At 47.2% G+C, this 25,777-nt stretch overlaps 1 protein-coding gene across 2 annotated transcripts in view; it reads right to left on the bottom strand.

Moving 5' to 3' along the window:
• Window positions 1-24,513, bottom strand: part of PGM1 (phosphoglucomutase 1) — a 30,366-nt gene extending 5,853 nt beyond the window's left edge. Inside the window, exons 1-7 of one of the 2 annotated variants that reach the window (XM_054384038.1) lie at window positions 24,268-24,513; window positions 6,451-6,613; window positions 6,032-6,178; window positions 4,506-4,631; window positions 3,365-3,555; window positions 2,561-2,715; window positions 1,578-1,693 (exon numbers count right to left, since the gene is read on the bottom strand). In XM_054384038.1, the coding sequence (XP_054240013.1) occupies window positions 1,578-1,693; window positions 2,561-2,715; window positions 3,365-3,555; window positions 4,506-4,631; window positions 6,032-6,178; window positions 6,451-6,613; window positions 24,268-24,513 (1,144 nt within the window). Of the gene's footprint in view, window positions 1-1,577; window positions 1,694-2,560; window positions 2,716-3,364; window positions 3,556-4,505; window positions 4,632-6,031; window positions 6,179-6,450; window positions 6,614-11,217; window positions 11,476-24,267 lie in introns of those variants that run through there. The other variant, XM_054384037.1, reaches the window with a different exon arrangement.
• Window positions 24,514-25,777: the final 1,264 nt, after the last annotated feature.

Below are 25,777 nucleotides of genomic sequence, written 5' to 3'. Positions count from 1 at the left end.
TACTGGGGGATGGAGAGAAACTATGAGCTCATTGCTCATACAATAAAAGATGGAAACCATTTTAGAGCTGCTCATTAGAGTCCATCTTCCATCAGCAACCCCATGAATCACTTGCTGCTTTTTGTTTGTATTTATTTCCTCAAATGCCTTCTCATTAGCCAAAGTCCACAACATCTACTTAATGCCTGCTGAAATCACTTGGGGCAAAACTCCAACAGCTTTCTTTACTCACCATTTGCTTCAAGATTTCTTTACAGAGATGCCATGTTTGCTGAAATTCCCTTTTCCCTCAAACCTGAGGCCAAATCCCATCTATCAGAGTAGCAGCTGACTGAGAAAATACTGACACTGAAGACTGCTTCAGCCCCACAGCCCTTCTGCTTTCACCAGAGTGTGTCAATGTGATGCCGTTTCATCAGCATTATCATAGAATTCCAGGTTGGAAGTAACCTCAAGGATCATCTAGTCCAACCTCTATGTGCCTGCTCCTGCCAGTTGGCATTCTCTCAGCTACGGAAGATCTGGGATCATCCTTTCACACCACTGCACACCTCAGTTTGACAAAGCACTTAATTTTAGGTGCTTGGGGATTTAAGGCTGTCTGGGCTCTGTGAGGAACCCATGCACAGGCTAAAACATTCTTCTGAAATATGGAGTGGTGGAGCGAAAGCATGAAAGGTCTGAGCCTGGAATCATCCAGCCTAAATTCCCTCAAGAGCTTGTGCCTTGTGTGCCCTTCCACCTATCCACAGTCTCCAGAGCACAGGGAAAACAAGACCTCAGGAAGAATTCAGACCAGATAAAAGTCATAGACTAATTGTGTATGAATTAGGTGTGTGCAGAGAAGGTCCTGTTTCCACAGTCAGGACAGTAAGACCATGGTGGCAGATGCCATGGAAGAAGTCAGAAACTGCTAAGGCCTCCTGGGAGCAGTGAGTATTTCGGGCACACCACTCCAACATGGAGCAAACTCTGCTCACTTGAACTTCCCTGCACAAATAACAGTTTTGTGTCATGTGCACCCCCCTAGTAAATTCCTTGTGATGTTCTCTTTGTTTCTTAGTAACCTAATAACTCGCTCAGTCTGTTCAAAGGCAAGTGTTAATTTAAACTTTATAAATCATACCTTGTTTTTAGAACAGGAAAATGAGGGCCCTATTAAAGCTCAGAGATTTAATAGTGACCTGAAACCTTCCCTAATAAAACTGCATGCTCCAAACCATATTTCTTTCCAGAAATGAAAACATTTAGAAGGTTTTCCTGGCCACCAAGAGTTGAAAAATACATTTAACACGGCACTTAATCCCCACAGACTCAATGACCGGGCTAGTAAAGAGGCCCTTAGACTTCCTGCCTATCTACAGATGCCTTCCTAAATAACTTGGAAGAGAACTAGCTCTTGCCTGACAAAGCTTTTAGCATTGTGTTTGTTCCCACCAGTGATTCTTACAAGATTTTACTTAAGTTTTATGATTTTAGAAGCATTAGCTACTTCACATGAAAGATAAATCCCATGCTGCCCAGCACAATAGGAAGGACCAATCCCATCCCTGGTGAACTCAGGAACACTGACTTACCAGTACCAAAGCTTTCCTCTCCGCACAGAGACAGTTTGTTCGCATCCATCAAGTTTCCAAAGAACTTCCAGCCAGTTGGAGTTTCATACAAAGCAATCTTGGTAGCATGGGCCACCCTTCAAAGGTAAGGTCGAGTCACATCTCAGCTGGACTCTCAGCACTCCCATGTAAAATACTGCAGCACAAGCTGGGGTTGCTAGCAAGCACTGATTTTGGGGTAACCCTGAAGGCAGGTCTTACCACTGTTAAGGTTTGTACAGGAATCCTCTGCTTTATCCTAGTTCAATGTCTGGGGAATGGGTGAGATGCACAACTAAAGAGCAGATATCAACACACAGCTCTTCTAGAGACACTAAATGAGTGACAGGCACTCTTTATGAATCCCTCTCCCTTCCCTAAGGGAAAAAGAAAGGAAACAAGGGAGAGAGGCTTATCAGAGAGAGACTGTCATTCATTTAGTGCCCAGCCCAGCCTTACCCCTTGACAATCTCACAGATTCATAGATTGCATCGGGTTAGAAGGAACCCTCAATGGTCATCTTCTTGTTCAATCGCTCTGCAGTCAGCAGGGATATCTCCAACTAGACCAGGCTGCCCAAGGCCACATCAAGTCTGATCTAGAATATCTCCAGGGATGGGGCCTCAACCACGTATCTGGGCAACCTGTTCCAGTATTTCACCACTCTTACTGTGAAGAACTTTCTCCTTGTGTCTAAGTGTTCTCTCAAAGCATTTAACAAAGATTCACTACCAAATTAACAAAAAAGGGGTGGGCAGGATCATTTGTTTGGGCTTCTCTGCAGAGAAGAGCCAAAAGCAGAGCCCAGCTCAAGCCCCAAAGAGGATTTAATTCATTAAACTCCCCTAGCAGCCAGCCCACTGCAGCCCTGGCACTGCATCCACCATGCACTGCCTCTGCAGTGCAGACACCAGAAAGGGCTGGTCCTCTCCCCTCCAGCACCAGGCAGAGAGGTTGGGTGGTACCTGTCGAGAGCCCCGCTGGTGGGCATGCTGCGCGCAAAGCCACGGACTCCGGTCTGCTGGAAGTAAGGGATGCTGAAGATGTTGGCAGCGATGACGGCGACGGAGTCGGAGGGGTTCACGAAGAAGCCGTGCTTCCCCAGGATCATGTTGCGGTCCTGGCGGGGAGGAGAGGAACGTGCAGCCCTGCTTAGTGCGGAAAGGCTGCGGCAGTGGAGGCTGTGCTGCTTGGCAGGCAAAGCCCATAAACCCACAGTCAGAGAGGCTTTTGACTGGAGTAAATCCTTGTGAGACAGATAACCAGCAGCACCTGTACAGTATTTCACCTCCCTGCTGATTTTTCACAGCTTTTAAAGCTACTTAAACACACTTTGGACTTCATTACTAACACGGCAGCCAGCTATTGCCATGGTGGTGAGCTACGGCAAGTGGATTGCTTCTATTTGCAATTACAGAAGTGAGAGAGGGAGAAGAAAGAGCTTCACCTTCCTCCTCCTCAGCTTAAAAGCAGCTGAGCAGTCAAAGAATCACAGAATCATAGAATTGTTCTGGTTGGAGGAGATCTTTAAGATCATGGAGTCCAGCCATTAATGCAACACTGCCAGGTCCTCACCAAACCCTCAGCACATCTCCATGGCTTTTCAGTCCCTCCAGGGATGGGGACTCCACCACTGCCCTGAGCAGCCTGTTCCAGGACTTGAGGACCCTTTTAGGGAAGAAATTGTTCCTCATGTCCAACCTAAACCTTCCCTGGTGCCACCTGAGACTGTTTCCTTTTGTTTTAACAAAACAGAGCAGCCCATTTACCCCATCTCCATCAAAGGCAGCTCCAAAGTCATACTCTCCCGTCTTCATGGTCTGGACCAGGTCAGCAGCATAGGTTAAGTTGGGATCAGGATGGTGGCCACCAAAGTCCTCTAGCGGGGTGCAGTTCACAGCTGAATTTGCTGGGGCTCCGAGCTCCTCACACAGGATCTTTTTCACATAAGGGCCCACAACTATCACAGCAAAACAAGGAGAGGACACAGGTCAGCCTCTGCCCTCAGGCAGCTCTGCAGCAGCCACAGAACCACCCAGACCTCCAGTATGCTCAGTTTGGGTCAGTTTTCATGGTTTATTGCGCTAAAACCCAAGCACTTACATCAGAAGCCCGAAGCAGCACATAAGTATGCTTCAGTCTGATCTACCCAGGCACACAAGCTCTTGCCCCTCAGCTGAGGGGCTGTCCCACTAAACAAGAGCACTCATGGCTTCAGGTGAGGAGGAGCCTGTGCCAGGGCAGTGTGTGAGCCAGGATCCCACTGTGAAGGGCTTGAGCACTGAGGTAGGAATATGAGAGCCCCATCTAACAGAACAAGCTGCATGTGTGATTCACAGCCAGCCAGCAGTACCACAGGAGTTACTGCTCCTCAAACACTAATTATGGAGAAAATAAGTGAGCATAAGAAAGGGAATGGTCTTGGAACAGGAGAAACAAGGTGCTAAGAAAGCTGGGGTGCTCCTGACAGTGTCTACTGAAAGAGACTCACAAGTTTGGCTTAGATGTTAAACGATATAAAACAGTCTAAAGGTCTCATTTTTGTACTCAAATATCCTTGGCCAGACTTTGCCTAACTGCTGTGACCTGCATGGGACAATGACTGATGTGCAGTCTGCCAGGGCAGCTCAGATCACACCATCAGCACTCAGGTGTTGCTCAGGTGTGGATTGTGGACAGCACACCCCCCCAACCCCCAAATATTTCCCAAATCCAAACATTTGACCAAAAAAATGCAAAGCCATAAAAATTTTGCCTGCAAAAAGGAAAAAGCAATTATTTTACAAACCAGAAAATAAATGTCCAAGTGATGGATATAAACACCAGGAAAAGCTTCTTCTCTGAAGCTGTTGCCAGAGCCCTGGGGATACTTGGCCTAGCACAGTGCCTCAAACCCAAGTCCACCCATACCTCCATGCATAGCATCTATGCGAATCTTCAGGTGGTTCTTCCCTGAGAGCAGTTCCTTTAAGGCATTGAAGTCAAAGATGTTCCTCAGCATGTTTGCATAAGCTTCTACTGAGTCCACAATCTCCACTGGAGAAAAAAAGTCAACAGAGATCAACTCTCAGGAGTCTGAAATCATTGTAAAAATGCTGCTGCTCATGGCAGTGTGATGACAACCCATAGTACAAAGGGACAAAGCTTGGCATAAACTCTTTAAACATCCCAAAGAAACATTTCACAATGGTCCTATATCACAGAGCCATAGAATTGTTTCAGTTGGAAAAATCCCTCTAAGGTTATTGAGTCCAACCTTCAACCCAAGATCACCATGGCCATTAAACCATGTCCCAAAGTGCCACATGTTTCTTGAACCCTTCAGGGATGGTGACTCCATGACCTCCCTAGGCAATCTCTCCACCTGAAGAATTTAATTAGAGGCTGTCATTGCTAATGGGGCTAGAAACCAGATGGACCAACAAAATTCTTAGGGCAAACACTGTTCCCTATTCCAGCTTCTTTTGAGATGGTTCAGTCCCACTCTGTTTACCTGGAGAGTGAGACTAAGAAAAAGGGGGCAAAATACATAGAAATATAAAACCAGATCAAATTTCCACCAAAGTCAACAGAAATTGTGCATCTAAGAGCCTGAGAAAGTTGCACCTTGCAACTAACAGGCAGCACAACGACAGCCATGAAGACCTCATTAACATGATCTGGTTGGAGATGTCCCTGTTCACTGCAGGAAGGTTGGACGAGATGACCTTTGAGGGTCTCTTCCAACCTGAAGTGTTCTATGAACATCAAAACTAAGAAAAATACCAACTTTTACCATCTTTTAATGTATACTTTTTTAAATTACAAGTTCAGGGCACCTGGAGATGATAAAAACATTCTTGCTCTAAGTGTTTTTCAAGTCTTTTTAAAATGCATTTTCATATTTCACAGCTGACAGAAGTCATGTGTGAAGTGTAATGGCTTTCCCACTCCTCAAGAATGGGAGTTTCCCATTCCCCATGGGAAACCATGGGGGGGAAAAAAATCAGTTACAAAAATTAAACACTAACACTAGGATTTTTCCTCAGGAAAACACCCTTTAACTGCAGAGTTGGCAACCTTACAGACCAAATAGCCTCTGAAAGTTGGACTTGATGACCTTAAAGGCCTCTTCCAAGTGAAACAATTCAATGATTTTAAAGAACTTTGATGGATCAGATTTACCTCCTGAAGAACAAGCTTTTTCATGACAGAAACAATGACATAATTGAAACAGCTACACAACGTAAGACGTAGGCCAAAGGAAAAAGCAAAGCTAGAATGCCAGGGTGACCAAAAGTGATGTCCTTGCTTGGTTGACCCAGGAGATGAGAAGGAGAGAACAGAATGGCCATGTCTGTCCTTTAGAGAGACCAAATGTCCTTAACCTGCTCATGGCAGGTCCACAGTAACTCCAGCAGAAAGGAAACTTTCCAAGAAGAATAAGAGTCATTTACCTGTAAATGGTTTAAATTTGTTCTCCAGGTCAAACTGCTGTTTTCCAATGGTGCTCAGGTCCACCTGGAGATCTGGGCAGATTGCATATTCTTCAATCTTCTTGCTGATCTGGAAAATTTTGTCTGTGATACCTTCTGGAGCAGGACCTGAAAGATAAAACAGGCAAGGGGGAAGATGTTAAGGAATCAGACTGCAAGAAGAGTGTGCTTCAGAAGCACAGGAAGAGATCTGGAGCTGGCAATATCTCCCTTGAAGAGGAGTATCAAGGTATGAGGTGGGGGCAGATCAATCACCTGCTCTGTGTAACGAAACCCACTGCTGAGGGCACTGAACCTCTGTGATACCACGACAGTTAAATTAGGTTCCTTGGGTTCAACACAAGAAATGGCCAAGCAGAAACAAATGAGAATGGCCTTACCTCCATTGGCAATATTGAATTTAATGCCAAAGTCCCCATTGGGCCCCCCAGGGTTGTGGCTGGCTGTCAGAATGATGCCACCAATGGCTTTGATCTTCCTGATGATGCAGGACACGGCTGGAGTGGAGAGAATCCCGTTCTGCCCGATGACCAAGCGGCCGATCTGACAATTCAAGAGCAAAACAAACCTACAGTGAGGCCCAAATCCTCAGACCAGCAAAACTGCCAACCTCAAAATGCAGGTAAGGCAGAGGTGTGCTGCAGCCAAACAGGTTGTTCCTGGGAGGCTGCCAAAGCTCCTCACTGTGTCCCATGAAGGTCAGCACCTGAGCCTGCTGCTCTGTTGTGCCTTTTTAGCATTTTCCTTTGTGAATGCTGCAGCTCAACTGGACGTGGCAGCTTGCACTGAAGAGCCGAGCGTTCCAGAGGCAGCTAAACAACAAGCAAAAAAACCCCAAACCCCTTTGGCTATGATCTGGAACTCTGCTTTCAAAAGGCACAATGGGAGTGAAAGAGGCCAAAACAGAACAAAAATTGAACATCATCACTACGCCCACAAGAGCAGCTGCACACCCTCTTACTCACAGCATGCAACACACCTCCTTTCCACAACTACAGAGTGAATCCAGACCAACATGCTAACAATGCAAGGTAATCAGGACCTGCTTGCTGGAGATCACTCAATAAAACAGAATCATAGAGTCACTTTGGTTGGAGAAGACCTTTCAGATCATCCAATCAAACCATTCTCTAACTCTTCCAAGTCTGGTGCTAAACCATGTCCCCCAGCACCACATCTCTGTCTCTCATAAACACCTCCAGGGATGGGGATTCAACCACCTCCCTGGGGAACCTGTTCCCATGGTTGAGAACCCTTTCAATAAAGATGTTTCTTCTAATACCCAACCTAAACCTCCCCTGGTGCAACTTCAGGCCATTTCCTCTCATCCTATCACTTGTCAACAGGGAGAAGAGACCAGCATCCACCTGGCTTCATCCTCTTTGCAGAGAGCTGTAGAGAGCCAGAAGGTCTCCCCTCAGCCTCCTTTTCTCCAGGCTAAACAACCCCAGTTCCGTTAGCCACTGCTCACAGGACTTGTTTCCTAGACCTTTCACCAGCTTTGCTGCCTTTCTCTGGCCCTGCTCTAGGACTTCAATATCTTTCTTGGAGCTAGGGCCCCAAAACTGAACCCAGTACTCAAGGTGTAGGCTCACCAGTGTTGAGTGCAGGGGGACTGCTCCTGCTGGCAACAGTATTGTTGATCAAGGCCAGCATGCTGTTGGCCTGGATGAGGATGAATATTTTGCTGGAAGAACATGCTCCTTACTATAGCCCCAAATGAGGTGCTAGAGATTTAAAACCATACCAGACTACTTTCCATCAACTGAGGAGATCAAACAGAGAAAAGAGGAGGATTTCCATTAAAACACAAGCTGAGCCAGGAAACAAAAGGCAGCACTGCCAGCCTGAAGGTGCCTGCTCAGTGCTAAGCCAAGGGCAGTGAATGACTGCGATTCCTCTGCCCTAGCACTGCCTGGTGCTAAGGTCCAGTTCTGCTGCCCAGCCCTTGTTACATGCTCCAGCTGTCACAAACCAGATGAGCAAGGGAGGTGACTGTGAAAGAACTGCACCTCTAGCAAATGAGGAGCATAAACATGAGAAAGCACCTCATCAACCCAGGGTAGGTGCCCTTCTCTCAGCTGGCCACAGCACAGTGCCTATCTACTAGTTTATCATGACACACATTCAATTCAGAGTAGCCCAACCAACATGGGATTGCTTCTTTGCACATTCTCAGCCTAAGCCAGCACACCTTGCTTCATGTTTTATTCCACCCTCCAAGTCTTGCTCCTTTAGTTTCACTGAGAATTAATGCAGTCTCCAAGGAACTCCTCCCTAAAACTTCATCTTGTGCTTCCCAGCTTCCCTTTGAGGGTCAGGTACAGCCACAACATCCTTCATCATTGGTGCTCTGCTTGCATCATAGAAGCATAATCATAGAATGGTTTGGGTTGGAAGAGAGCTTAAAAATCATCTAGTCTAACCCCACTGCCATGGGCAGGGACACCTTCCATTAGAGAAGGTTGCTCAAAGCCTCATCCAGCCTGGCTTTGAACACTTCCAGGGATGGAGCATCCACAGCTTCTCTGGGTAACCTGTTCCAGTGTCTCTCCATCCTGATGGAGAAGATTTTCTTCCTATTATCCAATCTAAAATGAGCTTCTCCAGTTTGAAGCATCATCCCTCATCCTGTTACTCCATGCCTTTGGCAAAAGTCCCTCTCCAGCTCTCCTGTAGCCCTCTCAAATACTGGAAGGCTTGCTCTAAGGTCTCTCTGGAGCCTTCTCCAGACTCAACAACTCCAACTCTCTCAGCCTGTCCTCACAGCAGAGGTGCTCCAGCCCCTTGATCATCTCTGTGAAGACCAAAGGATGCTGCTGAGAACTGGCAAAACTGGAGGTGCCCTCCCAAACCAGGCAGCAGCTGCAGGAGAGCTGGGTGAGCACATCAGATCCACTGTCCTTACCCAACTTGTCCTCTCTGCACACCTGAACTGCAGCTTTTACATGAGCATTGCTGCTCCTGCAGTAAGGAAGGGAAAAGATCAAAACAGCAAATAAGCAAAGAACCTGTCACCACACAAGCTGCTCTTTGATCTAGGGTCCTCCTTGGCTTCCAGAGGTTTTTAGCTTTCATTCCCTGCTCATCTCATGCCAAATCCTTTGTAGTAACCACTGGAAAAGGTTGCTCAAAGTAGTACTGTGCTGAGTAATTCACACTTCATCTTTTTTCATGTCCTGGAATTTCTTATGAGAAAAATCCAAGGCTGTAATGATGCAGAAATCCCTCTCACAGAATGCTCAAAAGACACCCGTTCAGCAACAGACCCACTTTGTGCAGTCATTTTGGGTTACAGCATTTTGAAGCAATCCAGGCAACAATTCCATCCTGGTTTTACTGAAAGCCTCACTAAGATGCAATAAAGGAGACCTCCTGCAGTCCCTCTCCTCCCTCCAGTAGTGCAAGCTGATGCTTTCACACCAAAAACATGTTTTCCAGGGCCAAGGAAGCTGGTGTCTACATCTCCGTCATGTCACCAGCAGACACTTTCAGTCCTCCTTCTGTAAAAGGGATGCATCACAAGATGTACCAACCCCATATACAAAATCCTCTATCTAAAATAGACACACTGCTCTTTATACAGGCTAGGTTACATGCACAAACTACCTCTGTCATCCCCTTTAATAAAATAATGATTTTAAACACAGAGTGTGATGGTACTGACACAGCAAAGGTGCTCAGCACAGTTTGGAAACCTTTAGCACTTCCAGGATTGGAGCCTCCACAACTTCCCTGCTCCAGTGCCTCACCACCCTCATGAAGAAGAATTTCCTCCTAATATCTCATCTAAATTCAGCTCCTTTTTGAATCCATCACTCCTCATCCATGTCTTTGTGTTAAAAAGTCTCTTTGCAGCTCTCCTGTGGCCCCCTACCACCTCTGGAGATGTAACATTACCTGTGTCTGCCCAGTGCAAGCAAGGAGATTTTTGCATGCTCAGAACACAATATGCATGTCCTCCTCGTGGCTTTTTCCATCTGGAAACATCCTTGGACTCATCACTTCTATTCTACAGAGCAAGATGAGCAGAATGCTGATAGGTATTAGCCAGACTGCACAAAAACAATCACTGAAAAATATCAAAACCAGCAGCAAAACTAGATTTTAGCCAGACATGCTAGAAAAATGTGCAGGAGAGAAGTCTCAGCTGGTGAATAGCAATCTAATGCCACCTTTACCAGTAGAAAAATCTGTCCTCATGTCAAGCAGTCCAAGCAGCAAGCCTGGCTCTTTGTGTACATTTTCCATCTCTTCTCTCAGCCCATACACTGACTTAAGGGAAATACACCAATTTGCACTGCCAGAGGAATTTTTTCCCCCAAGATGGAAAAGACCCTGATAAAACAAAAAAGTTCTCTCCTCCTACTTGCCCATTCACTACTAATTACCTCATTGTCATCAAGGATTTTCTTCTGTCAAATTCCTAAGAGCCAGGTCTTTCAGCTTCAAGTTTGCTCTGTACTAAGAGATCCCAGACAGCCCTCAGAGTTTTTAATTCTGTAAAAGCAGAAAGAAACAAAGACCACTCCCCAGTGCCCAAGAGTCTTGCAGTGCACCAATCACACTCTGCTGCAAACTTCTGCTTCCAAAATGGAGATTTCCAGCACAACCAGAGGTTGTCACTCACTTGCTAACTCTGAGCTCATTTCAGTTCCCAAAGTCCTTATTACATAGCCACCATTTCTGCATGCTGGGAAAGAAACAGCCACCTTTTGCCTTTGCTGAGCAGCTCAGGTGGATGCTGGAAGAGCTTCTGCCAAGCTGCCACTGAACAGGGAGCCACAGCTCTACCACTTACATCGCCTCTGAACACCACCAGAGATTTACCATCTGAAGCACAGACAATAAAATCCACAGGTGCCAAGAGCTTGTGGCATCTCAAAACACAAAATGAGAACACAAAAGCAAGCAGCATGTATTTTCCTGTGTATTCCCACACACTTCTACCCACCTGCATCACAAAACATCATAAAACCAACTGTAATTTCTATACTACCAAACTGATCCTCGTTAAAAAATTAACTAACAGCAGTTGAATAAAGCCTTGGGGGGGAATTAAAGCTCCCAGTGACTAGTTTATTTTGTTTTCCTGCATTTATCAGCTAGGCAGCTACAGGAATTGAAGCCATTTAACGTTTACCAACCCCGTTGGCAGCAGCCATTTGGACTATCAGTTCCACTGCAGACTTATTAAGGTATCTCCCATCACCTCCAACTACCATAGAAGATCCTTGTCGGTCTCTTAAGTCTATGGAAAAAAAGATACTCTGGATAAAGTTCTGCAAGTAATTCATCTTGGATTCAAAATAAAAGGTCTTCTTCCGTAATCCACTGGTTCCTGGTTTCTGGTCACTGTAAGGAGCTGTTGGCATGGTCACAAGAGGCAGAGGAGCGTTTTCCATGTTCTTTTTTCATGCAAATGCATTGAAAAAGTAAATTAGGTCAAAATACAAAACTCAATCTTGACACCAGCAATGGCCCACCTATTAGAAGTTCAGTGAAGGCATTGAGCACCCAAAAATAGCTCCTTGAACCTTGAGCTGCATGTAGTTCTGTAACTGAAGACGTTTCCTTGCACTTGTTGTGGAGGATCAATGTCATGGGGAACACACAATTCCACGCTGCCCCCCCTCACTGAAAGGGCCAGGAAAAGGGCATTTTGGTCCTCTTGATCGTCTTCTGTCCTCCACGGGGGCAGCTCCTCGCCATCCCGTGCTATCACCCACTGCAGAGGTGCCAGGGGAGCAGCTCGGAGCCCTCTGCTCGGCTGCAGCGAGGCGCTGCCCGACGCAGCCCCAGCGTTTTGCCAGCCAAGCAGATCTGTGCAGCAGCACCAAGCCCTCACGCCGCGCCCCTGGGCAGCGGCTGCCCGGGAGGTGAGCTCTGGCGGGCACGGCACAGCTCTGCTGGAGGTATTTTGCGAGGTCTGGGGAGCTAAAGGTCACTCTGAAAATGGAAGGCAACAGATCTGTTACCTACAGTTTGCTCACACAACTCCTGCTCTGATAACCTGACTTCTCCACAGGCTCCCTCTCAAACACAGGGACGTTCTCCATGATGAGCTATGGGTCAGCACCACAAAACCTATCAACAGGGCTCTGAGCAACCTGCTCTAGTTGCAGATGTCCCTACTCACCACAGAGGGATTGGACCAGATGATCTTTAAAGGTCCCTTCAAACCTATAAAACATTCTGTGATTCTATGAATATTTGGAAAATGACATCTGATAAAGCTACTCATTTTGGAGTAGCTTTAACACAGGCAGAAGAGACTCAAATAGCAGCAAAGTTTCACAGAATAACAGAACCACTTCAGTTGGAAAAGACCTTTCAGATCTTTGCTTTTTATTTGGAGTTATACCTGAGTGTGAGGACAATTTCAGTTACAGCTTAAATTGTAAAAGCAGTGGAATACGTTTTTGGGGAGTGACCAGCAGTGGCACCAGATAGTCCTTAAAATTTCTTTATAGAATCACTTCGGTTGGAAAAGACCTCTAAGATCATCCTGTCCAGTCATTCTCTAACTCTACCAAGGCTGGTGCCAAACCATGTGCCTCAGCACCACATCTCTGCCTCTTTTGAATACCTCCAGGTATAATGATTCAAACACTCTTCTAGGGAGCCTGTTCTAGTGATTAAGAATCCTTGGAGTGAAGAAGTTTCTTCTAATACCCAACCTTAACCTGCCCTGCTGCAACTTGAGGCCATTTCCTCTTGTCCTATCAGTTGTTGCTTGAGAGAAGAGACCAGCATCCACCTGGCTTGAACCTCCTTTCAGGAAGTTGTAGAGAGCCAGGTTTCCCCACAACCTCCTTTTCTTCGGGCTCAACAACCCCAGTTCCCTCAGCTGCTCCTCACTGTTCTCCAGACCCTTCACCAGCTTTGTTACCCTGCTCTGAACCTGCTCCAGCACCTCCATGCCCTTCTCATAGTGAGAGATGTCATCATCCTGAACATGGGGAAGGTAACTTTGAACACTAGACTGAAATCAAGAGTTTCCTCCAAACCTTTTCAGTAACACTCAAAGTTCTCTGTCCAACCTGCCTAAAACAATTTATAGATATTCCTGGAGCAATTAAAGAGTATACACTTTGTAATGACTCAGTTTGTCCTGTCATTAAAAAGCGGGCAAGGAGAAAGGAGATGTGTACACAGCTGAACTGGGACCATTTAAGCAGGAGCTCACAAGGCCGTTTCCTGAGGTGCTGATTGTGTCACTGCTCCAAACCCAGATTTTCTTCCAAGGGGTGAAAAGATCCTGTTGTATGCATTAGTGTGTTAAAACCAAGCTGGGTAATTTGTATGACACTGAGGGGAAATTTCATGACTGAAGGCAGAAAAATGCCTCTGAAGAGAAAGGTTCTAACCTAGCCTTCTGTGAATGCATCAGCCAGGTCCCTCAAGAGTGCCAAGGAGCCAGGTGAGCTTCCCCAGGGAGGAGAATTCCCAAGGAAGGGGAATTTAATTCAGGTTTGCTCTCAGCAGTCAAAGCTATTTCAGCCATCTGTAGGAAGGCCAAAAGCTGCTGCCCCACACAGCACCTACCCAAGGGCCAAGCTCTGGCTTAGAAAAAGCCAGGACATTGTGGGGTGCTGACATGAACACACCACACAAGAACCAAGCTTCCTGATCCATCCAGAGCCCTCACATTTCTTTGCTCCAAAAGTATTTTGCATGGTCTTAGAATCTGATTCCCTAATTCCTCTCTTTTCCCCACCAAACCACACTGAAGCATGTGCAATGCAGAACTAGGACAGTGCATCTTTCCCACCAGCAGTGAGGCTGCCTGGGACATGCAGCTACACACAACTGGTTTGTCGTTTATACCCTCATGCTACCTCAGCTTCCTGCAGCTGAAATGCCCTTTATTTCCAAGCAAAGGCACAGGCTTCCCTCTAGTGGCACAGAAACCAAACTCCAGCTCTGAGGAGCCTCAAAGCATAGTCCCCTGGCAGGAAAAGCCCTAAGCAACCTCTTTTCCTTCTTATACCAATCAAGATAAACTTACTGCCCTGTGAAATGGTGTGGCATTAGGTGACAGAAGAAGGGCACAGGCCACCTACCAGCTCTGGAGGCTTCATGAAGGAAATGTACATGCACTTACTGGCAGGAAAAAGGCTTATGGAGGGTCAGGAACTCGATGAAGTTCACGTGTACTGGACAGAGGAATCAGACTAAAGTAAGCTGGGAGGAAGCACCATGCTTGCATACATCAGATGGAACACATTCTGGGGAGCCCAAAACTGTGTCCAAAGAGACAGAGATCTACTGGCCAATGGCACCCTGGGCTGCATCAAGAGCAGCATGGCCAGCAGGTTAAGAGAGGTGATTATGCCCCTCTGCTCTGCTCTGGTGAGACCTCACCTGGAATACTGTGTCCAGCTCTGGGGTCCCGAACACAAGAAGGACCTGGACCTACTGGAGCAGGTCCAGAGGAAGCCACAAAGATGATCAGAGGGCTGGAGCACCTCTCCTATGAAGACAGTCTGAAAGAATTGGGGCTGTTCAGCCTGGAGAGGAGAAGACTCCAGGGAGACCTTACAGCAGTATTGCAGTATAGGAAGGGGACCTACAGGAAGGCTGGGGAGGGACTGTTTAGAAGGGCCTGTGGGGTTAGGATGAGGGGCAATGGTTTGAAACTGGAACAGGGGAGATTTAGGTTGGACATGAGGAGGAAGTACTTCACAAAGAGAGTGGTGAAATACTGGAATGGGCTGCCCAGAGACATGGTTGAGGCCCGATCCCTGGAGACATCCAAGATCAGACTTGGTGTGGTTCTGGGCAGCCTGATCTAGTTGGAGGTGTCCCTGCTGACTGCAGGGGGGTTAGACAAGATGAGCTTTGAGGGTCCCTTCCAACCCGATGCAATCTGTGAAAGCTCACCAAAGGTGGATCCTGATCACCTTAAGGACTGGAACGGAGACTAGGGATTGATCTTTTGATCTGAGAGGCTTTGTGTGGATGACTCTGATCGTTACAGATCACTTACAGGCTGGAAAGTAAATCAGCAGGTCATCTGCTCCCTGCCCAGGACTGGCACAGGATCAAATACACCTTGGGTATCATCCAGAAAGTTGCTGTAACTTGTCGAAATCTTCTCCTCCAGGTAAGCTGTGCCACTGCACAATTAGCCTCACAGCAGTGTTTCCCTACAACCTGACACACATCTTCCTTGCTGTAATTTAAGTCCTTCTGAGCAAACAGAGAAGACAGATTGATCCTAATCCTCTTCCTGACAGCTTCTCAGACATTAGAAAAAAATCCTTCAGCATACAGACTCTGAGTGCCCTCTCTTTGCTATAGTAAACAACCCCAACCTCCTTAACTTTTCCTTGTGGCCATGCTTCCTAGGTCTCTCATTCCTCATGACAGAGGCTAGTGAAGGTGTTTTTGCCTCCAGCTGTAGGCTGGGACATTTCCTAGCTTAGGTCCCCTTTTACTGTCATACAAGAACAGAGTTAATACTATGAACTAACTATTGACTCTGGTTAACGACAAAAAGACAAACAAGACTGTTTTGTGATGACTTAAACTTCACCAAAACATCGTGGAGCACACAGCTCCTCCCTTGGCTGGATAGAGTCAGTCCCTGCCCTAGCCCATCTCCTTCCCTCATCCTACCCACATGGGGATTTAGCTGTCTGGAGCCATCCCCAAGCCTGAGACCAGGCAGCTGGGCTCTCCCAGTCTCCCTCTTCAACGAATTCAACCCCAGCACAGCTTTCCTCCAAGCTACATCTTCTACTTCAACACTCAGGCAAACAAAATAGTTGTGGGAGAGAAAACTCACAGTGCAAAAGCCAGACTGAACAGTTATTCTCTTCTCATTCCCTGTAAACACCCTTGGGTCAGACTTCTCTGAGGTGCAGGATGCTCTCTCCTCTCTGAGCAGCCCTTCTTCTCCACTCCTTTCAGCTTCTTCCCACTCCCCTCTCACACGGTTCTTTCTCCTCACTCCACTGAGTGGAGCCCATGTACCTGCTGTGGAGTTGTGTTTAGTTGTGTTTCTTTTCAGCTTCTCAGGAGTTTTTCTGGCAGCAGCCAGCTAGTGCTAAGCTTTATCTCCCTATGCTCTTCTTGTGTGGTTAGTCAAAACATTAAACTGCATGAAACCCCAGGGAACAAACAGAGTCAAACCAGGTGGTTTGCCCTTATTTGGGGATTTTCCTTTAATGAAGAAATCCCATTTCCCTAGCTCCTGCCCACAGAAAAGTTCTAGTCCCTGCCCTGATGCCTGCACACTCACCATAAGAGGGTGCCAAGAGAACTGAAGAACTGCCAAAACCATGCACTTTCTGCTCAAGTGCAACTCAGGTCCAGGCAGCCACTGCTCTGTGTGTGACATCTGGCAATGTCACGACAAATGGAGCCATAGGAAAATAAACAGACCAACTGCAAACTTATTAGTCATGCAAGGAGTGTGGCTCCAACTGTAAATCCCTTTAGTTTCCTTAAGAATTAATTAAAAAGCTAAGATTTGAAGTTGCTGTAGAGATTCCAGAGAGGCAAAATGCCTGGCAGCATTCCAACCACATGAGGGCAACCACATGAGTACCTGAGTCACCCCACACTGGAGATGTTCTGTGCCTACACTGCAGCACGGGGAAAACGATGCCACCAGCTAGATGGTCAGAAAAGGGCTCTGCAGGGCTGGGGATCAAACCACCATCTGCTGGGCTGCTGTAGACACAGTGCTGGGCTCCAGGTTTGTCACCACAGGGCAGGCTGACCCGCCCCTTTCCCAGGAAGGAGTTACACATCAGCAGCTGAGATTGAGAAACTTTCAGTTCAAAGGTTGGCTCATCCAAGCATGCTCACATCTGTGTGTTACCTTGGACTGCCCTAGTGCTTGCTGTCCTGGGGCACAGGAGAGGGATTCCAGCTGGTTTACCTCCAGTAGACCCAGAAGTGTTCCAGGAATTTCTGGCCCCAGCCCCCTGAGTGATAGCCCCTGTCCCTGGATCCTCTTAGAAACCAGTGCCTGAACCCAAAAAATCCTGAATTACAAAACATAGATAACATTGTGGAGGGCACTGACAGTTGCTAGCATGAGGAGCAGGGTTATATTTGGTTTAACTTTGCAGGGTCAGAGACAGAAGTGTACACAGTCCAAGGTGTACAGAGCCAAGCTGCTGTCTGGTAGCAAGCCAGTAACCCCCAGTATGCATAGGTGATGGTGAGGTGGCTGTACATGACAGGGACCAGCACGGATAGAAGGGAGAAGGGCAGACATACACCAATGTGTAGATGACTCACTAAGATGTGCTGGAGAAGCTTCATCTGCAGGCCCAGCAATAAGAAGCAGCTACGAACAGCAGGAGGAAAGAGAGATGGAAGGTCTGTGGAGAGGTCACCTAGACCCTATCCTAGGTAGGGTCAACCCTCCCCAAACCATTCCCGTTAGGGGTTTTCCGAGGCAGAGATTCAGTGATCTCCTCAGGCAACATTCTCCTTTCATTAGCCTTGAGCTTCCCAAATGCTTTTTAATTTCTGACTTAAATCTCCATTGCTGCAGTTTTTACTCTTGCCCTGTCCCCAGCAGGCCAGAGAACGATTTGTTGCCTTCCTCCCTACAATACCATTGTAGCCTCTTGCAGCCCTGCCAGCATGCTTCTCAGTCTTTAGACCAAGTACATTTCTTCCTTAAGGGCCCTATCTGCTCAACTCCAGGTCCTTCCTGCTGAACTCTCCCTCTCTGTGGGGTCACACTCCAGAACAGGACTTAGCTCCTGGTCAGAATTTTCTCTCCTGGGTTTCACTAACAACAAGCTTGTTAATGTAATGACACTGCCAATAGTCTTTGTGATCTACTCACCAGATCTGCTGCTTAGTATGGTACTGTGCAGTCTGTCCTAGGATTATATATCTGCATATTACATTCATAGTTTATTACTTCTGCCTGCACATCCTTCTTCACACTTCTTCTTACTGATATCCCATGGGATTTCTGTTTTATTTCTTAGGTCCCAGTTCATCCCTTGAAGCTTTAATCAATACATTGACTAGCTCAGAAAGAACCATGGCAGGATGGCAGGGACACATCAGAGAGCATTTCCTGATAGGGAAGGAATTGACCCTATAATCAACAAATTCATATCCTTTGGCCTACTTAAGGAGTGTGAATCTACATACAACACTCCTATTTTGCCTGTACAGAAACCAGGGGGAGGTTATAGGTTAGTCCAAGACTTAAGAGCCATCAACAAAATTACAGATGCCAGTGCTGCTCAGTCTTGGTAAAAGACACACAAGGCAGCACCTATTCACAGCCCAGCTCACCCATCCCAAACTTTGCCCTGGCAAACTTTCCTGTATGGGAACAGGCTGAGAGAGTTGGGGCTGTTCAGCCTGGAGAAAGGCTCCAGAGAGACCTTATAGCAACATTCCAGTACTTGAAGGGTGCCTACAAGAAGGCTGGGAAAGGACTTTTTGCAAGGGCTTGTAGTGATAGGATGAGGGGCAATGGCTTTAAGCTTGAAGAAGGCAGATTTAGACTGGGTATTAGGAAAAAATTCTTTCCAGTGAGGGTGGTGAGACACTGGCACAGGTTGCCCAGGGAGGTTGTGGATGCCCCCTCCCTGAAGGTATTCAAGGCCAGGCTGGATGAAGCCTTGAGCACCCTGGTCTAGTGGAAGGTGTCCCTGCCCGTGGCAGGTGGGTTGGAACTAGATGATCTTTAAGGTCCCTTCCAACCATTCTATGATTCCATGAAAGAGAAGTCATCAGACTCCATCCTGCTGTCCCAGCAGCACAGGCAGAGCTGAGGTTTCTGGTTATGCAGTGTCATTGTTCCAGGAGCTTACAATTAAACCCCTGCTAATATGAATTTCAGCTATGTCTGCTGGATTTGCAGAGATTAAACTGGAAAGCACCTTAGCTCTCCCCTTCAGCTGGAGTTTCATTATTGTAGGGTTTAAAATTCCAAAAAAGGCACTAAACTAGACAACCTGACCACTGCCTTAATAGCCTTCAATTACAAACTGATCTAAGCCAATTAATTTTACAGGCAGAAAGAAGCTAAGCCAGTGTAAGAGCAGTTTCCAAGATGTAAGAGCTGCTGCATGCATGGCTGTCTTCTAAACCCTACCATAATCTGAAGCCAGGATGTCTCTCTGCCCAGGAATGCTCATGGCACAACTGGTATCCATTTCCTTACTTCAGATACCACATCTCAACTTCACCTTCTGCTTCTGAGAAAAACAGCAACATAAGAAAGACCAGAAATTGAGGGTTTCCTTAATGGCCTGCAGGATCCAGCATCACTGCACTCAATTCTGGTACACAGGGATTGCTTTCTGGAAGAACTTTCTTTATGACCACTTTAATTTGATAGGTTTTATACCAGAAGCTTTTACTTAAAGGGAAGATCAGACCCTGAGGACTGAGGGAGTAATGGGTTGCCCAGGGAGGTAGTTTGGGGCCCATCCCTGGAGATACTCAAAGCGAGGCTCAACAGGGCTCTAGGCAACCAGATCTAGTTGAGAATGCCCCTGGTGACTGCAGAAGGGGTTGGACTAGATGACCTTTGGAGGTCCCTTCCAACCCAGACCATTTTCTGATTCTATGATAATGATGCTGATTGCTGAATGGATGCAGGTCTGTAAACCAACAAGGCTCAGGCTGACTGCACAGTGTTGTGTGAAGCCAGGAACAAGCAGAATGAGACAAAAAAAAAACCCAACCAAAAATGAGACAAGAAAAACAAGTGATGCTGAGACAGGGGTGGGCAGGAACAAATACTGCCCACCAGTAGGCCTAAACAGACAGATTCCACTGCGACCCTTCCACAGCGGGGATGCTAAGGCTAGGAACAAGGGCATGCTCCAGATGGGGCCCAGGTGTGGCTCTCCAAGCCTGCACTGCACTGTGCTGCTTCTCCTGGGCTCAGTGGCACTGTCAGAATGGGAACTGCCCTGGAGGCTATGGCAGAACAGACAAAGAAAAAGGGAGCAGAGCTAGAAAAGGAGAGGAGTAACAAATCAAGAGCTGTCGTTCAATGCAACAGAGTTTAAACACTTGGCTTCCCTGGGGTAACTGAGCGGGGGGGAAAAGCTTAATAGCAGCCAGGCCAGGAAACCAAGCTTTCCAAGGAAGGGAACAATATTTCTAATGAAAGCACTGTTTGTCCTGCAGCAGGAAAACAAAACCAGGCTGGTATTTAACATGCAAAGCACTGCCTGGCATTCACAACACCTTCAAGCCATTTATTTTAATGTAGCTACTTTGCAGCACTTAGAAATGTTTATTTAAGAAAGAACTGGGGGCACAGTAAATTTGTTGAATGGCAGGTGACAGTGAATCAACCTGGTACTGGCTGCATGGTCAGATCTAGATTTACAGCTTCAATTCAGTCATTTTTGCTTGGTTTTGACAGAATTTTTTTTTGCCACAATTCTGCTCTGACAGGTAATGCTCCAACAGCAGCTTTTATTCACGTAATTTAAGAGTCAGACTCACTGTGTGGGAATACCATCAAGGAAGCCTGGCACAACAGACCAAAACAGCAGGGCAGGCTGCACTGGATGCACACCAAGCATACAGAACCAACAGCATCTATGTTAGTTGACTCATATAAATGCAAACTTATAAATAGCATAAACATTTCTCAGTCACACAACTACAAATTATAGAATCACACAGAATTGCTGAATGCCAGGTTGGAAGAGACCCCAGGATCATCTGGTCCAACTAAATTGAGTTGGTCCTAGTCAAACACCTGTACTGAGTTACACATTAACCATTCCATCTGGAAACAAAACTAAACCCTGGGTTTTTTTGCCTCTTAAATTGTAAAACTGACACTCACAAACTGTGGTACTTGGGGTTCTTCTGTGGCCCTAAGAGGACTATTCAAGCACATCTTAAAATGACATGATTTTAAAGTATTAATCCAACCATCTCTTCATGTCTAGGAACAGAAATACAGCATGAAATTGTCAAGTCTCTCCAAGACCTGGCTGCTGGAATCACAGAATCATGCAGGTTGGAAAAGACCCTTGGGATCATCAAGTCCAGTCAGCAGACTCCCAAGCACCCCAGTGCTGGAACAAAACCAGTTTCCAGGACCAAATTCCCATATTCTGAAGAATACTTTCTTACCAGTTAATAGCAGTAATCCACCCTTCTCTTTGAAGAGTAGGTAACTTCCAGTTACTTCACATTTATTATGAAGAAATAGGATTTTCATAGGCTCTTACTCAACCACCCTGTGGTTGGGAACTAATACCTTGCAGTTAAAGAGAAAAACCACCAAGCAAGTAGCCCCTAACCATTCCAAAACAGGAAAGAAGTACAAGGGAATTGATTAAAACCCAGCATTACTAATGTGTCCAGAGAAGTCCTGGGGGCTCCAACCCTGGAAGTGTCCAAAGCCATGTTGGATGGGGCCTTGAGCAACTCATCTAGTAGGAAGATATCCCTGCCCGTGGCAGGGGGGGTGGAACTAGATGATCTTTAAGGTCCCTTCCAACCCAAACCATTCTATGATTATATGATTTTGCATTTTCTAATGGAACTTTCTACACTTAGTCACTGCCAGTGCCACTCAAACGCAAGCAGCAGTTGTGTATCAAGTTTTCAATGGCTCTAGAGTCACTGTATCTCTTTCTGGTTACTTATTTAGGCTTTGCCTGCTATTTATTGAATTATTTGGGGGATATTTTGTTCTTCAGTGTTCCCTTATGAGGTCTCAATCCTCCTCTTTTTAAAGTGGGATAATCAGATCAACAATTTTGTGGTGCTTTTGATCTGTTAGTCCTCTTTGCACCGCTGGGGGCAAAAAATGGGGCAGTTTTATGGCACTCTCCAGCACTCTGGCAAGTCTATAGCACTACCTCTGTTCTGCCACAGAAAAGGGATAAAGAACCTGTGTCAGTAGATGACTGGTAATGCTGTCACATTGCCAAATTTTTGCTTTAAATATTCTAACATTTTCTCTCAGGACATGACCATTATCTTGGTTTATAAACCATGACTTAGAATGAAAAGCTTTTAAAGTAAATTTTTTTCTCTTCATGGTGTCTTGGCTCCCAACTTATATATTCTTCCACTTGTGTTCTTCCTGTGCCTTGTTTCCTTTCCTGCCTTTCGAGATCAATTTTCTGACTTCAGAGCCAATTCCATCCCAGCACTTTGAATTCACAGGGAGCAAACACTACAAGGCAAATGCCCATTAGCAAAGGAACCCCCCGGGACCTGCTCTGCAGTGCTGCAGAAAGCTCAGTGCTGTAAAGCTGCACGTACACGAGTGTCTGCAAGAGCAGGGTGAAGGATTCAAGCAGCAGCTGGCTCTCAACCCCTTCCCAAGAAAACACCTACTCAGCCCCCAGTACAGTTTTACCTTCAGGTCTTTGTTTACTTCCAGGATAGAGCTGAGACAGGGGCCAGAGAACTCCTCAGCACCTGGAAAGCTGCCACATCCCACCAGGCTCTAGATGCACATCCAAAAACCTGCACAAACTCAGGCTTTGTTCCCAGGGAACAAGTCTCCCAGTCTGCTTCTTGCCAAGGCTCCAAGGTGCTGCTGGGGTGTGCAGTAAAGGGTGAACACTCTGTGTTTCACCTCCAACCCCTCCTCAGAACAAATAAATAAACCAGCATCTGTTGCTTTTTCCATCAGGGAAGGCCACACAATCCATCACTTCCACACACCAAGGCTGGAGCTGCAGAGGGATGCTGGGGTACTGACTGAAAGTTGAACAGCTACCACAAATCACAGAAGATACATTTCTACATGGCTTAAAAAGAAAGTTATTTGCTTATTTACGCCATAAGAAGGCAGCTATCTCAGTTCAGTATTTTTTCCTAATCCAGACATTTAAAGGCTTGGAAGAACCCAATTGCCACAGGGAAGCTGGAATGGGAAACTCTAAGGTCTTAACCTAATGTTCAGCCCTAGCCACCAAGCATCCATCACCCTCTTTTTGTTGGTCTGAGGGTAAAAGTTTGCTGATGAGGAGGAGGAATCAGATGTCCCAAGAGAAGAGAATGTTTTCATTTGGAAAAGACCACGTGAGGGAAAATCCTCCCTTTGCGCATTGAGCTTCAGCTCAGCTATCCCTACCAACATCACATTCCCTGTTCAGCTTCTCTTAGGCTGACAAAGGGACAGCACCAAGACAAATCCACAGGGATAAAGACTCCATCAGCAAGATGCTATCCAGATCATCCCACTCAATCCACCTCATTACCAGCACGTTGTGCTGTTATCTGGAAAACACAACCATCACTCACAGCAAGAAAAAGCAGTAACAGGAAAGCTGCACTTACTCCACAGGACAACAGCACAGGCTGGGATGTACCCGGCTGGAGAACAGCCCAGTGGAAAGCAACATGGGGGTCCCGGAAGACACAAGCTCAATATAATGATCAACAAGGGCACCACAAGCAGAGATAAAGAAGCCATCAAACCACTCTGCTCAGTGATGACCAGGCCACACCTGGAATTCTGCGTTGTTTTGTTCCCCGCTATGCAAAAAAAGATGTGGACAGGCTGCAGAGGGTACAGAGAAGGGCCAGCAAGATGATCCAAGGACTGGGAAGCTGCCAGATAAGGAAAGGCTGAGAGAACTGGGTTTGTTTGACCCAGAGAAAAGGTGGCTCAGGGTGAGACCTTATCACTGTCCCAGTATTTAAAGAGTGGCTAAAGGGAAGATGCCAGTCTCCTTTTTTACAAGGAGACACGTGGGAAAGATGAAGGGTAGTGGTTCAAATTACTCCTGGGGAGATCTGATTGGACACAGGAGGGAAATTTTTCACAAGAACCATCAGCCTTTGGAATAATCTCCTCAAGGAAATGGTGGACACTTGTAAGATTCAACTGGACAGAGTGTTGGGCTATCTTATCTAGACCCAGCTTAGTCAAGAAAGGTTGGACCCTGATCCTCGAGGTCCCTTCCTGCCTGGGCTTTCCTGACTCCTCACCTCCACACTTGCAAACCCCACCGCTCCTGCAGATACCCAAGGGAGGTGAGACATCAGGTGGGTTTCAGTGCATGGAGTCTCAGCTGCCCCTACGCCGGGCCTCGCCACCTCCCGTGTCATTCACGGCTTCACTTCCAGGCACAGAGGGCGATTACTCACCGCCGCTGTCTCCCAGGCACCCCCGGCCCGGGACCCGCCTCCGCCCCAGGGCGACGCCGTTTTCCCTCCGCCGGCTGCGGGCAGCCGTGAGGGAGCGAGGCGCGGGGCCTTACCCCGTTGGCGGCGGCGATGCGGCCGATGAGCTGGATGGCGTCCCTCATGTAGAAGCGGCCGTCCCCCCCCACCACCAGCGTGGCCTCTTGCCGCTCGGCCGGCGGCACGATGGCCAGGATGCTCTGGATGAAGTTCTCGGTGTAGTGGACATTGCTCTGGAAGACCGTCACCCGCTTGCGGAGCCCGCTGGTCCCGGGTTTCTGGTCGCCGTACGGCTTGGTCTTCACCGTCACGATCTGCACCATGGCCGGTCCCTGCTGCGAGTTCCGGTTGGCCACGGCGAGACGGGGGAGCCGGCCTCGGGCCCCGCCGCCGCTCCCGCCCTGCCGCCCGCCCCTTAAAGGCGCCGGCAGCCCCGGAGGCGGGGGGACCCCCCCTGCCCTGCCTCCCGGCAGGAAAAACTATCCGGGCTGGAAAAGTGGGATAACCGCAACCTGAGGAAGTTCAGCAAGGACAAGTGTAAGGTGCTGCACCTGGGAAAGCACAATCAGCACAAGGAGGATGTGGAGCTGTGGGAGCAGAGCCAGAGGAGGCCACAGCAATGAGGGGAGGGGTTGGAGGCTCCCTCCTGTCCTGCTGTGAAGCCAGGCTGAGAGAGTTGGGGTGGCTCAGCCTGCAGAAGAGAAGGCTCCAGGGAAACTTTCTGGTGGCCTTTCAGAAAGCCGGGAACAGACTTTTGAGCAGGGCTTATTGTGACAGGACAAGGGGTGATGGTTCAAAACTGACAGAGGGAGATTCAGATCAGAGAAAAGGAAGAAATGTTTGACCCTCGGGGTGGTGAAATGCTGGCTCAGGTTTCCCATGCTTTTGACAAGAAAGGTTGGATCAGATGATCCTTGAGGTCCCTTCCAGCCTGGTATTCTATGATCTATGATTCACAGCCTCACACCAGCAGGAAGGTGGCAGCAAGATGATGCCAGCCTTCCTGCCGAGCCATGCGTCTGTGCACCAGGAACTCTCAGAGGATGCCCATGCTGCCAATCCCTGTGTGGGAAGTGGAGGACTGAGGAGCTCTGTCATCAGAGACAGGCTCTGACCACTCAACACAAGCATGAAAGCCACCCAGTGCTTCCAGAAGGGTGGTCAGGGAAGGGCAGTCTTAGCAACATCATGAAGAAGCTGCAGTTTGTTACTATAGCTTTAGTTCTCAAAAGGAAGACAACACACCCCAGAAAGACTCTTTTCCTCCCTAATGTCTCCCATGGAAGAAATGAGACTGACATCTGTGTTCACTCTTAGAAGATTGAAGGTGTTTCCATCTTGGTGGTGCATGGACTTAGAACAAACTGGGACTCACTCTGCAGATAAAATAGATCTCTTACATCCTTCAGGGCAGGAAAGGTAGAAGGTATCATGGAGAGATAGCTTATGTTTCCACCTAAAATGGCAGATAATGAAATTCTTCCTAGCAGTAAGAGGATCACCAAAAAAAGGTTCCACTCTTTATTGCTGTGTCATGTTTACTAGAGCCTACCTACAGCAAACTCAAGACTGTTCACATGAATGATT

Source organism: Indicator indicator, chromosome 10 (genome assembly GCF_027791375.1).
Source record: "Indicator indicator isolate 239-I01 chromosome 10, UM_Iind_1.1, whole genome shotgun sequence".
NCBI lineage: Eukaryota > Metazoa > Chordata > Aves > Piciformes > Indicatoridae > Indicator > Indicator indicator.
This window is presented reverse-complemented; position numbering and strand designations above follow the sequence as displayed.